General features: G+C 34.3%; 2 protein-coding genes across 4 annotated transcripts; both read left to right on the forward strand.

Annotated features, from left to right (window-relative positions):
- The first annotated feature begins 1,055 nt into the window (after positions 1–1,055).
- LOC116145474 (membrane-anchored ubiquitin-fold protein 1-like) lies at positions 1,056–4,552 on the forward strand. Of its 3 annotated transcripts, none has more exons than XM_031430931.1 (5): positions 1,056–1,340; positions 1,713–2,039; positions 3,250–3,414; positions 3,850–3,941; positions 4,023–4,552. In XM_031430931.1, the coding sequence occupies exons 2-4, from the start codon at positions 1,907–1,909 to the stop codon at positions 3,903–3,905; spliced, it is 354 nt and encodes a 117-aa protein (XP_031286791.1). In that variant the 5' UTR covers positions 1,056–1,340; positions 1,713–1,906; the 3' UTR covers positions 3,906–3,941; positions 4,023–4,552. The 3 variants fall into 3 exon arrangements, with proteins under 3 accessions (XP_031286791.1, XP_031286789.1, XP_031286790.1); XM_031430929.1 differs by having other exon boundaries at positions 1,056–1,322; XM_031430930.1 differs by lacking the exon at positions 1,056–1,340 and adding an exon at positions 1,475–1,614.
- A 1,694-nt stretch (positions 4,553–6,246) lies between these two features.
- On the forward strand, positions 6,247–14,637 carry LOC116145419 (probable galacturonosyltransferase 13). The gene is made up of 7 exons (XM_031430881.1): positions 6,247–6,455; positions 9,114–9,173; positions 10,042–10,114; positions 10,245–10,400; positions 11,969–12,559; positions 12,894–13,196; positions 13,638–14,637. The coding sequence occupies exons 1-7, from the start codon at positions 6,247–6,249 to the stop codon at positions 13,920–13,922; spliced, it is 1,677 nt and encodes a 558-aa protein (XP_031286741.1). The 3' UTR covers positions 13,923–14,637.
- The last annotated feature ends 1,157 nt before the right edge of the window (positions 14,638–15,794 follow it).

Here is a 15,794-nt window from a genome sequence, read left to right on the forward strand (position 1 = left end):
TGGAATTTGCTAAGTTGATGTTAACAAGAAACCCATTTAGAATTTAACACCTTTATTAATTTTGGCATCCATAGATTAGACTCGGAAATTCTGATATTTCAAGGCAGAGAGGTTTCATTCCTGACATATTCCTAATTTTCTAAATCCAAAAACCTTCCCACATTTGATTGGACCTCCTTGGCATTTTGCTTCTTTATAATACCAAAAAATTTGATTCCCCTCTTGTCAATAAACTAATTGAATGATTAAGACATAGTTAGTGGCATCTACTTGTAATTATATAAGCCACAATTGATTCTTTCAAAACTCAAAATGGAAGAAATATGTACATTGTATTGTACTCCCAAATTTTACATTGCATGAGCCAAAGAAATTGTACTTGAATTTTGTCATTTTTGGGGTTGTTAACATTCATGATAGGGTCCCATAAATCCTTGGTCAGAAGTTCACATGATGAACCAACCATGAAGATGTAGAATTGTAGACTTCATCCAATTTTGAACTTGACCATTTCCCATAAATTGATAGTTTAATACCATGGATAATACCACAATATGTCACTCATGTAAAATCAGTCACACTTTTACCCTAATTATATACCTCTCTTCAAAATTGATTAATTTCATCGAAAAGTATTATATATCTCATAAAAAAAGGTTTTTAAGATATTTTTAGGGGATTTTTCGACTAGGTCATTACTAATTACATAGGTTATTACCTATGGTTTCCATTATGATAGTATAATTCGAAAACATAATTAATAACATAATCGAATCAGTAAATATTAATTTAACGATGATTTATGAGTCGATAATGCTTATCGAACATTGTGATTATAATAATGTGACTTATAACTATAATATGGAGTTGGTATCGTTGTCGAGGGAGTCACACATCAAAGAGTGGTGAATAGTGGGGTATGATGAAAGAGATGAAGGGTGATGATTTGAGATGGACAAAAGTGAAGTGTGAGTGAGATACAAAATAAGAGTTTGTTTGTGAATTGGATTGGAAGTTAGGGAGAGGGTCATAGTCCTAAAGAAATAAAGAGAGAGAGGAAAATTTGTCCACTTCCATAGCCTTAGGAGATTGGAAGGAGAAGGCAAGAAATGGCAGCATTGACCTTAGATTTAGCGGACTTTGAAAACTCTCAAACTGCCCCCTCTCATGCAACTTGTTTTATCTCTTCCTTCTCTTTTTCTTGTTATTAATTATTGAAAAGCCATCACCTTTCTTTTCTTCTTTCTTCTTTTTCTTTTTTCCTCTCGTCTGCTTCCTCGGTTTGATAAAAACAGAGTGACCCAGATCAGTTTTGGAGGCAAGTAAGATTACCCATCAAGGTTTTTGGATTCTTTTCAGTGTCTGTTTTGGGTTTTTGATTGTTTTAGAGGTGACCCACTTCAGGATTTTGGTTGATTATTTGTTATGATTGGGATTGTTTTGCTGTTTAAAGCTTTTACTTTTGTGTGGTTTTGGTACTGTTATTTTTCTGGTGGGATTTATGTGGATTTTATTCAATCCATGGATTATCCCAATTGGGGATATTGATGTTAATTTTGATTGCCTAGAAATCAGAATTCGTGTCCTTATCATTCCTGATGGTTCCTTTCTTGTGTTAGTTTCCATTTCTAAGATTGTTGAATTCTATTGTGATTTATATTCATACTAAAAGTACTTTTTCTTCTTCTGCTGCTTGTTTTTGGATTGTGCAGTTTACTAAAGTGGGAATTTTGATCAATCTGCAACTGTGTCAGGACCTGATTCGAGTACTTCTGTGATTATTGATTACTCATAGTGAACCTTATTGAGATTTGATATATACTTTAGGAGAAAGCTCCAGTAAGGATCCTGGAGTTTTGAGTTTTAAGTCTGAGAGATTCTTGGAGTCAATCAGAAGAGGTTTTAGATGGCAGGTGTACAAGATCAGTTAGAGATCAAGTTTCGGTTGACTGATGGATCGGATATAGGTCCCAAGAGCTTTCCTACTGCTACAAGTGTTGCAACCTTGAAGGAAAGCATTCTTGCTCAATGGCCTAAAGGTTAGTTGGGTGTTTTTTTTAGGCAATGTTTAAAATTTGTAGCTACTTTCCCATCAAGTTTCTTTTTGGGTAACTGTTTCATTCTAAAATATGGCCACGCATAAACACTTGTGGGATGAAGTCAGAGTATGTATTGTTGTTAGAATTAGGAAATCTGTTATTGTTTCCTGATGTATGATTAGAGAAACTCCTATGAAAATGATTCTCTGTGTTAGTGTTATTAATCACCTGTCAGATGAATTAACATATCCATCTTTTAGAGCAGAGCAGTTGTGGAGTGCTTTTGTGTTTTCAATTTAATGTCAAAATATTTAAACTGGCTGCTTGATGAAATTTGGATATGGGTGATCTTTTCAAGGCAATTAAAAGAACTCACTGTGAATTTTGTGGAAGGACAGTTGGAAACTTGTCCAGGCTATATGAAACATCCTTATGTAATTTTCGTTCTGATGTGATCTTGTCTCGTCTATATAGCCTCAAAAAATGCTTTGTGATACACGTAGTACCAGTTAAATGATGCTATTACAGTTATTTGTTTGCTTTCTTGCTTTTGTTGCATTGTAATTGATAAGTGAGTTGGTTCCAATCACAGGATAATTGACCTGCAATAATTGGGTTTTATGTGAAGTTTTTGAGAAAATTCTCATAGTGAAATTCTTAGCAAATATAATCATGTCGGCCCCAATCTAATAAGTGTCAAAAACTAATATATTTCCTTTATTTAGTTTTGCACCTAAATTATAAGAGTCAAAGTTTGTAATATATTTCTGATTATCGAAGACAATGCAATATATTTTCTTTAGTCATCTGTATTCTGTCTCTGCTCATGTGTGATGTGGTGCAATTCTCTCTTTATACTCGGTTGAGCTGATGCAAAAGTTAGGTCCATGAAAGTCTGGAAATCATCTTTCATTGCTGTTTATCCTTGGTCTTAGTCCATCAACAACTCAGTAACAGTTGTGGCAAAAATTTGTAAAACATAATAAGCCTTCTGTTAAACAAATTCTAGAAGTGTGAATCTTGTGATAAATATATGACCTTGAACAAGTAGTAAGTGTTAAAACTATTCAGATGTTGATTGCCATGTGGCTGCATTTGTCTTCTTCTTGTTTATTAAAAGATCTCTCCTCTGTGACTTCTGATTCTGTTTACGATTGTAAATATTTGTTAATTTACATTTAAGTATTTAGGCATTTATCTGTTTGGACAGGAAAGGACAATGGTCCACGGACAGTCAAAGACGTTAAGATAATAAGCGCGGGAAAGATATTGGAGAACAGTAGAACATTGGGGGAGTGCCAGAGTCCCCTATGTGATATCCCAGGTGGTGTTACAACCATGCATGTTGTTGTTCAACCTCCATCTCAGGAGAAAGGTACCAATTTTTTATTACATACTCTTCTTTCCAATAGGCTTTTCTAAGGTGAACTCTAGAAATAAATTACTTAACTTTTTTTTGAACAGTATGCAGATTTAATACTGAAAAGATAGCTGAAAAAATGTGTTTTAAGAATGATGTGATTCCTTTTTCTTCCAACTTTTCTTTCCTTCTGTGGAAAAATCAATGTAGCATCATAATGAAAAATGCAGTCACCAAACATTAATCATTGAAATGGTTGAAATCTTCAAACATTTTCTGTAAATTAACAAGCTTAAATTATTTGCCCAAGTACAGAACCAACCAAGCCAAGGCCAACTACCCTACCTGATTACCTAATTGCTTTGGCCTTTTCCCCAACTTAAAGCATATTCAGCAATTGTTCTCCCACTTGTTTCTTATTACACTGTTTCTTATTTTATGATGGAGCAGAAAAGAAAGCAGCTAGCCAACCGAAGCAGAGCAAATGCGTTTGTGTTATATTATAATTTTCGATTCCGGCAGTGCCAAGACATCATTCACAGGTGGGTTTGGTACTTGGCTGTTATTCTCATCACTTTTGTTAGTAAACTAGTCTTACTGTTGTGTTCTAAATTTATCCACAGATAAGCGGCATTGGAGCTGGTATAGATAATTGATTTGGTGAATTGCGCATAGATGAGAGGCAGTGGCACTAAGCACGTTTAGGATAGGTCATGTTTTTGGGAAGTTTACTCTCTCTTCATATGGCTGTTGCATTTTCATCCATTTGGTTTACCATGTCCATTGTTAAGTTGTTGATTAGACTCCACTATCAAGCAACAATACCCAGATACAGTATCTGAAATTTGTGTCTCCTATTGTGTTTATTACCATATTTAATGCTTTTAATCTGTTTTACATGTATAATTATCATCGGTGGTTCTGGAATCAGACTTGGTACTCCAATTCTTGTTGATGCTTTCATGCTTTACAAAGTGGAAATGCTCGAAGTTCTGAGTTGTTGCAGTACAGGTTATCGATTGTTGAATACTTTTTTACTACCTTCAAACATATCCTTCTTCAAAAATGTACTAATGGGCATCCAGATGCCTTGAGGAAGAAGCAATGTTTATCCAAAAAGAAATTTATTAAATTCCATGGCTGAAATGTTCAATGATTGACTTCATTGACATTTTATTTCATGATGATACAGATACTGGTGGTGTCACCATGTTACAACTTGCATATTATTATTTTTCAATTTCTGGGAAATTGAATGTCTCTTGATTCCATTTCATATGAATATTTAAACTCTTGCCCTGTTGAACCAATTGGATTTTGCCCAACTAAACAATTTGCCCCCCATGCCACCCTGGATTTTCCTTGAACATCAAAATACAACATTCTTTGGTTGTAAAGGTTGATTCTTGTACATTTTTTCTGCAAATCCAGGTAGTTATAGATTCTTCTATCTTCAAGTGTCACACCAAGTGCTTCCTTTTTTTTTTTTTTTTTGGCTCAGCTTTTTGACTAAGTTAAGAGTGTGATATGTAGCTTTAGCTTTAGCTTTCCATTTGAGGTTTCTTTGTGACTCTGTGTATCTTTCTTTTGGACCAGAAGGGATTATTATTGTTTGGCTCTTTGCCTCTCTTGAGTCAGCAGTGTTTGTTCACTCTGGCAAAGCAAGTAGGTGCTTTTGAAAAAAGCATTTCTCATGATCCACGTCCTTCGACATTTTGCTTCAAAATTGCAGGCTAAGTCCAAAGTACATATCTTTACTCAACCATCTCCGCATATATTACCAAGGTAAGTAGATTGAATTAGCTATTTAGCTTCTCTTTTGTGGAATGAAAATCTTTCATGTTTTGTATACTCCTAAATAATTTAAAAGTATACCAAAATTTGACATTACAGTGAGTAGGATAATTCAGGGAAATTATCCAAAAAGAAATTACAATCTCTTATTGATTTTGAATTTGTTAAACATCTAATATTTGCTATTTAGGTGGGCCTTAGTGATTTAATCAAGTACTGGAAAATAGATTTTTTGCTGTCCTCAGAACTTGTGTCATTTATAGCCCTGAGAGTGCAATGGTTTAATTATGTTTGCCAATTGTTTGTATTTAACAGCTCTTTCCACACCTCGACAAAGTGGTCTTTCTAGATGATGTGTTGTAATCCAGCTTGATTTGTCACCTCTTTGGGAAATTGATCTTAGGGAAGGTTAATGGCAGTGTAAACTTGTAGAGGTGAAGATGAGTGGGTAATGTCCAAGCGTTTTAGAACCTACTTCAATTTTTCACATCCCCTTATAGCAAAGAATTTGGACCCTGGGAATGTGCATGGGCTTATGGGATGATATCTTTGATCTTCGTGCATGGAGGAACAAATATAGGAAACTTACCATTCCTGGCTGAAAGGGTAAACTTTTGATTACTCTATTTCTTGCTATAATTATTTGCTTTTACTTTATCTTCCTCCTTGTTTGTGTTATAAGTCATAATGAGGATTGTGGAACGGCTGAATAAGTTATTTAAGGAAATAAAATTCAACATTCATCTGCTAGAGTATCCATGCCAATTTTTTTTCTACTGCAACTAGATCTCATCATGGTCATTTCTTCATTTATATATGTTAGATTGTCTATTTGTAGGCTGGTAAAGTGATTGCTGAAATTTGAATTTTCAGTAATAGAGTTCTGGACTAATATTAAGACTTACTTTAATAGGCAAAGAGTTGTAAATGTGTTTTCTCTTTCTTTCTCTTCTTTTTGAGTGCACCATTGCTAGTTATTACTTTGACATATTCTTTATCATCTTTATTCTGATTGTGAGGTTTTCTGTACTAGAATCTGAACTCAAACCTAACATGTGGAAGCTTGGAACCCTACCCCCTGCTTTAATAGCATTTAAAGGTCATGTTCACCCAATTGACCCCTTGTGGCACATGCTTGGCTTGGGCTATCAGCATAAGACCAATATCGAGAGTGTGAAGAAGGCTGCAGTTATCCACTACAAGGGCCAGTCAAAACCGTGGCTGCAGATTGGCTTCGAGCATCTCCGGCCATTTTGGAACAAGTATGTCAACTACTCCATGATTTTGTGAGGAACTGCCACATCTTAGACGTAGTCAATCAACTAGTGAGCTAGGAACTAGAGATAGAAGGGAAAAGAATTAGTGATATGGTTTTAACATACATTTTTTGTCTCAACTTTCTCTGAAGGTTATATTTGAGAAAGCAAGTTGAAAAAATTGGCCGAGGGCAATACTTTCAGGTTCAGATTTTGCTGTCATCCCCCATACTATTGCAGGACGGGACCTGCATCACTACAAGGACGTTGAGTTTCATTCTTTGATTTTGTATTATACAAACCACGGTTAATTCTTGCTTGGAAAAGGATACTGTTATTGGTATTCCTACTGGGAATCTTGCTTTGATTACTTGGTCCATAATTTGGAATAAAGTGAAATACACAAGAGACTGCTTATTTTGAGGTCTTCATATGGTCGATGATGGGAAGAGGAATGCTAGGAAAGGTTTTCGGTGATGCTCCCCTCATAAGTCCATAACGTTTTCTCCCTTCAGTATTATTATTATTATTTCTTTTTGGTTATTGGTTTCATTTTTTGTTAGTATCTCCCCATTTTTCCTTTCCCTTGATTTTTGGTATCCGGTGAATTCTAGGAGTAGGTCATGGAAGATTGCTTGTTTACGGTCCCATTCAATTGGGGAACTACTGTTAGGTTACATTACATATTGGTATTTGTTATGTACTTTTCCTGATAAACATTAAATGTGCAGATAATTCATTTCTTCAAAACATTTATTTTTTATTTTTACACTTCTATCCATCTTCCTTCCCTCACCATAACTACTCTTTACCATTTGCTTCTATAACTTTGTTCTTCTCCAAGATGATGTTTATGATTTTACAGTTTTATACAGTTATCTAGTAATGTGATAAAGAGTTATTATTTCATTTATTTCAGGTATGTTTGGGAATAGCTTTTGCATAAATATGATCCAATCAAAGAAGAATCTTAGGAAAATTTATTAACAAAAGGGTATAAACTATAAAGAGGATTCTTCTTGTTCTTGGAATTTGCTAATTTGATGTTAACAAGAAACCCTTTTAGAATTTAACCTTTATTAATTTTGGCATCCATAGATTAGACTGAAATTCTGATATTTCAAGGCAGAGAGGTTTCATTCCTGACATATTCCTAATTTTCTAAATCCAAAACCTTCCCACATTTGATTGGACCTCCTTGGCATTTTGCTTCTTTATAATACCAAAAATTGATTCCCCTTGTCAATAAACTAATTGAAGATTAGACATAGTTAGTGGCATCTACTTGTATTATAAAGCCACAATTGATCTTTTCAAACTCAAAATGAAGAAATATGTACATTGTATTGTACTCCCAAATTTTACATGCATGAGCCAAGAAATTGTACTTGAATTTTGTCATTTTTGGGGTTGTAACATTCATGATAGGGTCCCATAAATCCTTGGTCAGAGTTCACATGAGAACCAACCATAGATGTAGAATGTGTAGACTTCATCCAATTTTGAACTTGACCATTTCCCATAAATTATAGTTTAATACCATGATAATCCACAATATGTCACCTCATGTAAATCAGTCACACTTTTACCCTATATATACCTCTCTTCAAAATTGATTAATTTCATCGAAAAGTATTATATATCTCATAAAAAAGGTTTTTAAGATATTTTTAGGGATTTTTCGACTATCATTACTATCATAGGTTATTACCTATGTTTCCATTATGATAGTATAATCGAAAACAATTAATAACATAATCGAATCATAATTTAATTAACGATGATTGATGAGTGATAATGTTTATCGAACATTGTGATTATAATAATGTGACTTATAACTATAATATGGATTTGGTATCGTTCGAGGGGTCACACATCAAGAGTTGTGAATAGTGGGGTATGATGAAAAGATAAGGGTGATGATTTGAGATGGACAAAGTGAATTGTGAGTGAGATACAAATAAGAGTTTGTTGTGAATTGGATTGGAATTAGGGAGAGGGTCATAGTCCTAAAGAAATAAAGAGAGAGAGGAAATTTGTCCACTTCCATAGCCTTAGGAGATTGGAAGGAGAGGCAAAAATGGCAGCATTGACCTAGATTAGCGGACTTTGAAAACTCTCAAACTGCCCCCTCTCAGCAACTTGTTTTATCTCTTCTTCTCTTTTTTCTTTTATTAATTATTGAAAAGCCATCACCTTTCTTTTCTTCTTTCTTCTTTTTCTTTTTTCCTCTCGTCTGCTTCCTCGGTTTGATAAAACAGAGTGACCCAGATCAGTTTTGGGGCAAGTAGATAACCCATCAAGGTTTTTGGATTCTTTCAGTGTCGTTTTGGGTTTTTGATTTTTTAGAGGTGACCCACTTCAGGATTTGGTTGATTATTGTTATGATTGGGATTGTTTTGCTGTTTAAAGCTTTTACTTTTGTGGTGTTTTGGTACTGTTTTTTTCTGGTGGGATTTATGTGGATTTATTCAATCCATGGATTATCCCATTGGGGATATTGATGTTAATTTTGATTGCCTAGAAATCAGAATTCGTGTCCTTATCATTCTGATGGTCCTTTCTTGTGTTAGTTTCCATTTCTAGATTGTTGAATTCTATTGTGATTTATATTCATACTAAAAGTACTTTTTCTCTTCTCTGCTGTGTTTTTGGATTGTGCAGTTTACTAAGTGGGAATTTTGATCAATCTGCAACTGTGTCAGGACCTGATTCGAGACTTCTGTGATTATTGATTACTCATAGTGAACCTTATTGAGATTTGATATATACTTTAGGAGAAAGCTCCAGTAAGGATCCTGGAGTTTTGAGTTTTAAGTCTGAGAGATTCTTGGGTCAATCAAAGAGTTTTAGATGGCAGGTGTACAATCAGTTAGAGATCAAGTTTCGGTTGACTGATGGATCGGATATAGGTCCCAAGAGCTTTCCTACTGCTACAATGTTGCAACCTTAAGGAAAGCATTCTTGCTCATGGCCTAAAGGTAGTTGGGTGTTTTTTTAGGCAATGTTTAAAATTTGTAGCTACTTTCCCATCAAGTTTTCTTTTGGGTAACTGTTTCATTCTAAAATATGCCACGCCAAAACACTTGTGGGTGAAGTCAGAGTATGTATTGTTTGTAGAATTAGGAAATCTGTTATTGTTTCCTGATGTATGATTAGAGAAACTCCTATGAAATGATTCTCTGTGTTAGTGTTATTAATCACCTGTCAGATGAATTAACATATCCATCTTTTAGAGCAGAGCAGTTGTGGAGTGCTTTTGTGTTTTCAATTTAATGTCAAAATTTAAACTGGCTGCTTGATGAAATTTGGATATGGGTGATCTTTTCAAGGCAATAAAAGAACTCACTGTGATTTGTGGAAGGACAGTTGGAAACTTGTCCAGCTATATGAAACATCTTATGTAATTTCTGTTCTGATGTGATCTTGTCTCGTCTATAAGCCTCAAAAATGCTTTGTGATACACTAGTACCAGTTAAATGATGCTATTACAGTTATTTGTTTGCTTTCTTGCTTTATTGCGATCAGGTTTTATATTGATTATGCTTTTAGTTATTTGTTCTGGATTTGTTTGTGATTCTTAACCTGTCCTGTTCTTCTCTGCTTCAGATTGTTTAGGCAGACGGTTAGGACCGAGGCTTCTCGGTAGGGTTGATGATTCAGGGGTAAATATCTTTTTTTTTTTTTCAAATTACATTAAACGCATTCTTTTAGTCCTTCTTTTTGGTTTGGTTGTCAAATTGTTATGTTGTTTAATTAAGTTGGTTACACTTTGTGCTGGTGATGATGTAACAGAGACTGGTTAATGACTTCTACAAGATCCTTAATCAAGTTAACGCTGAGGAAATCCCAAATGATTTAAAGCTTCCAGATTCTTTTAGTCAACTTGTTTCTGAAATGAAGACCGATCAGTATGATGCAAGGACTTTTGCTATTATGTTGAGAGCAATGGTATGTTGAAGATTTAGTTTTGCTTTTGTCTATTGTCTAATTTTTTTCATTTACTTATTTTTTATTTTGATAAGAGTGGGGTGAAGAAAACTAAGGCTTCCAGAAATAATCTAGCCTACACTTTTTGCATCTCCTTTCATTCAAAACTTTGTAACAAGATTGATGTTCTAATCCTTTGTCTTAGGCAGCTTAGAATGAGAAGTAAATTATTGTTTTCTGCCCTTGATATTCTTAAACTTCAGAGAAAATTCCAGGAACATCTAATATTTAGTTGATATTCTAATTGTATGTTTACTTTTTGCAAAAAAGGAGGAAAAAAAAAGAGAGGGTATTTTGAAGAAGCAGGATGAAGCTACTACTTGCCCCCACCTTTAGGTGCTGGGTTGTAATAATCACAGTGTAAATTTTGTGGAAATTTAATTGGTTAACAAAATTAAGTTCCAACTTTTCAATTTTAAACAAAGCTCCCTGCATTTTCGTTAAGTCAAATTAACATTGCAAGCAATTGGGTTGCAGAATATTAATGCACTGGTAAATATGACTCTGTAGATGTCTAGTAGTTAATACAGTTACCTTAGTTTCTCTCTGTGTAACTCTGATGCCTACTCTTGTCAATCCTCCTTCAGTATACTATCAGATATGTATAAAATTTGTGGTTCAAATAAAGATATGATGCAGATAATGTGTGTTTTGTTTGAATTTTTTTGAGGATATATGTTGAATGTTCTTTGCTCAGATCTTATGATCACAACATTGTTATCTTGCTTATCTTGCTTGGGTAAGGATATGTGTCTTGATTATTAAGGTACCTAGGGGCCGGTTGATTTTAATTGCTGATATACTTTTTTGACTTGAATTGCAACTACATTTCAGTTAGATTGCACTTTTCAGTGTCCAGAGTATGTGATATTGGGATTTAAGGTGGATGAGGAACTTAAGGCTTCTAGAACTCGTTTGCTCAACTGTTTGAGAAGTTATGAGTTAAGCAATTTAATTGTTCCTGGACAGTATGACAGCTGTTTTTGCCTGTCATTTGGCAATTTATTGGGATCTCTCATTGTCGCCCAGTTTTTTCTTTATATTTGGCTTACTGCCTGTCTAATTGGCTGTTTCGTTGGTCAACTGAGACTTCCACTGCGTGTTCCCCTCTCCACCTAACCTCAGAACAAAAAATTGTCCCAAGTTTCTTGGACCATGATAGTGTGTTCTTTTAACAAATGAGGAAAATATGAATGTTGTGTCACTAATTAGAAATAGGAATAATAAATTACCTCCTCTATAATGTTTTCACCTTGAGTTTCTTCACCTACAAGTGTGTTGTGAGGATGTCTTTAAACTATTAACCTTTTTTGTATGTCCTCATTTGTTTTAGCCCTGCTTGTTTAGGTTTTTTCCTTTGCCATTATTTTATTAGGAGAAAAGAGACTGATAAATAAATAATTAAGGTTGTAGTCAAATAATGTTTGAATGCTCATCTATATTATGAATATGGATTTTAATTAGAAAAAATCTTCTATATAACAAATTTATTGCACTGGTTTAGACTGATAACCATCGTTTATTCACAGATGGAGAAATTTGAAAGAGAAATTAGGGAATCTAAGTTTGCAGAACTGATGAACAAGCACTTTGCTGCAAGTTCTGTTCCTAAAGGCATCCACTGTCTTTCTCTGCGTTTGACTGATGAATATTCCTCTAATGCTCATGCACGCATACAATTGCCTTCTCCAGAGCTCCTCCCTTTGCTTTCTGACAACTCTTACCACCACTTCGTCCTGCCAACTGATAACATTTTGGCTGCTTCAGTTGTTGTTGCTTCTGCAGTGCAGTCATCTCTAAAACCCGAAACGATAGTGTTCCATATCATCACAGACAAGAAAACTTATGCGGGTATGCACTCGTGGTTTGCACTAAACCCTGTCTCCCCTGCTATTGTTGAAGTGAGAGGCGTTCACCAGTTTGATTGGTTAACAAGAGAGAATGTTCCAGTTCTTGAGGCTGTTGAGAACCATTATGGAATCAGGAACTACTACCATGGGAATCACATTGCTGGGGCCAATCTCAGTGATACCACTCCTCGACATTTTGCTTCAAAATTGCAGGCTAGAAGTCCAAAGTACATATCTTTACTCAACCATCTCCGCATATATTTACCAGAGGTAAGTAGATTGATATTAGCTATTTAGCTTCTCTTTTGTGGAGATGAAAATCTTTCATGTTTTGTATACTCCTAAATAACTTAAAAGTATACCAAAATTTGACATTACAGTGAGTAGGATAATTCAGGGAAATTATCCAAAAAGAAAATTACAATCTCTTATTGATTTTGAATTTGTTAAAACATCTAATATTTGCTTATTTAGGTGGGCCTTAGTGATTTAATCAAGTAACTGGAAAATAGATTGTTTGCTGTCCTCAGAACTTGTGCATTTCATTTATAGCCCTGAGAGTGCAATGGTTTAATTATGTTTGCCAATTGTTTGTATTTAACAGCTCTTTCCACACCTCGACAAAGTGGTCTTTCTAGATGATGATGTTGTAATCCAGCGTGATTTGTCACCTCTTTGGGAAATTGATCTTAAGGGCAAGGTTAATGGAGCTGTAGAAACTTGTAGAGGTGAAGATGAGTGGGTAATGTCCAAGCGTTTTAGAAACTACTTCAATTTTTCACATCCCCTTATAGCAAAGAATTTGGACCCTGAGGAATGTGCATGGGCTTATGGGATGAATATCTTTGATCTTCGTGCATGGAGGAAAACAAATATAAGAGAAACTTACCATTCCTGGCTGAAAGAGGTAAACTTTTGATTACTCTATTTCTTGCTATAATTATTTGCTTTTAACTTTATCTTCCTTCCTTGTTTGTGTTATAAGTCATAATGAGGATTGTGGAACGGCTGAATAAGTTATTTAAGGAAATAAAATTCAACATTCATATCTGCTAGAGTATCCATGCCAATTTTTTTTCTACTGCAACTAGATCGCATCATGGTCATTTCTTCATTTATATATGTTAGTATTGTCTATTTGTAGGCTGGTAAAGTGATTGCTGAAATTTGAATTTTCAGTAATAGAGTTCTGGACTAATATTAAGACTTACTTTAAATGAGCAAAGAGTTGTAAATGTGTTTTCTCATTTCTTTCTCTTCTTTTTGAGTGCACCATTGCTAGTATTATTACTTTGATAACATATGCTTTATCATCATTTTATTCTGATTGTGAGGTTTTCTGTACTAGAATCTGAACTCAAACCTAACAATGTGGAAGCTTGGAACCCTACCACCTGCTTTAATAGCATTTAAAGGTCATGTTCACCCAATTGACCCCTTGTGGCACATGCTTGGCTTGGGCTATCAGCATAAGACCAATATCGAGAGTGTGAAGAAGGCTGCAGTTATCCACTACAATGGCCAGTCAAAACCGTGGCTGCAGATTGGCTTCGAGCATCTCCGGCCATTTTGGAACAAGTATGTCAACTACTCCAATGATTTTGTGAGGAACTGCCACATCTTGGAGACGTAGTCAATCAACTAGTGGAGCTAGGAACTAGAGATAGAAGGGGAAAAAGATATTAGTGATATGGGTTTAACATACATTTTTTGTCTCGAACTTTCTCTGAAGGTTATATTTGAGAAAGCAAGTTGAAAAAATTGGCCGGAAGGGGCAATACTTTCAGGTTCAGATTTTGCTGTCATCCCCCATACTATTGCAGGACTGGACCTGCATCACTACAAGGACGTTGAGTTTCATTCTTTGATTTTGTATTATACAAATCCACGGTTAATTCTTTGCTTGGGAAAAGGATACTGTTATTGGTATTCCTACTGGGAATCTTGCTTTTGATTACTTGGTCCATAATTTGGAATAAAGTGAAATACACAAGAGACTGCTTATTTTGATGTCTTCATACTGGTCGATGATGGGAAGAGGAATGCTAGGAAAGTTTTTCGGTGATGCTCCCCTCATAAGTCCATAAACGTTTTTCTCCCTTCAGTATTATTATTATTATTTTCTTTTTGGTTATTGTTGTTTCATTTTTTGTTAGTATCTCCCCATTTTTCCTTTCCCTTGATTTTTGGTATCACGGTGAATTCTAGGAGTAGGTCATGGAAGATTGCTTTGTTACAGGTCCCATTCAATTGGGGAACTACTGTTAGGTTACATTACATATTGGTATTTGTTATGTACTTTTCCTGATAAACATTTAAAATGTGCAGATAATTCATTTTCTTCAAAACATTTATTTTTTATTTTTAACTTCTTATCCATCTTCCTTCCCTCACCATAACTACTCTTTTACCATTTGCAATTCTATAACTTTGTTCTTCTCCAAGAGATGATGTTATGATTTTACAGTTTTTATACAGTTATCCATGTATATGTGATAAAAGAGTTATATAATTTCATTTATTTCAGGTATGTTTGGGAATAGCTTTTGCATAAATATGATCCAATCAAAGAAGAGAATCTTTAGGAAAATTTATTAACAAAAGGGTATAAACTATAAAGAAGGATTCTTCTTGTTCTTGGAATTTGCTAAGTTGATGTTAACAAGAAACCCATTTAGAATTTAACACCTTTATTAATTTTGGCATCCATAGATTAGACTCGGAAATTCTGATATTTCAAGGCAGAGAGGTTTCATTCCTGACATATTCCTAATTTTCTAAATCCAAAAACCTTCCCACATTTGATTGGACCTCCTTGGCATTTTGCTTCTTTATAATACCAAAAAATTTGATTCCCCTCTTGTCAATAAACTAATTGAATGATTAAGACATAGTTAGTGGCATCTACTTGTAATTATATAAGCCACAATTGATTCTTTCAAAACTCAAAATGGAAGAAATATGTACATTGTATTGTACTCCCAAATTTTACATTGCATGAGCCAAAGAAATTGTACTTGAATTTTGTCATTTTTGGGGTTGTTAACATTCATGATAGGGTCCCATAAATCCTTGGTCAGAAGTTCACATGATGAACCAACCATGAAGATGTAGAATTGTAGACTTCATCCAATTTTGAACTTGACCATTTCCCATAAATTGATAGTTTAATACCATGGATAATACCACAATATGTCACTCATGTAAAATCAGTCACACTTTTACCCTAATTATATACCTCTCTTCAAAATTGATTAATTTCATCGAAAAGTATTATATATCTCATAAAAAAAGGTTTTTAAGATATTTTTAGGGGATTTTTCGACTAGGTCATTACTAATTACATAGGTTATTACCTATGGTTTCCATTATGATAGTATAATTCGAAAACATAATTAATAACATAATCGAATCAGTAAATATTAATTTAACGATGATTTATGAGTCGATAATGCTTATCGAACATTGTGATTATAATAATGTGACTTATAACTATAATATGGAG

The sequence above is a fragment of the Pistacia vera genome, unplaced genomic scaffold (genome assembly GCF_008641045.1).
Source record: "Pistacia vera cultivar Batoury unplaced genomic scaffold, PisVer_v2 Contig461, whole genome shotgun sequence".
Lineage (NCBI taxonomy): Eukaryota > Viridiplantae > Streptophyta > Magnoliopsida > Sapindales > Anacardiaceae > Pistacia > Pistacia vera.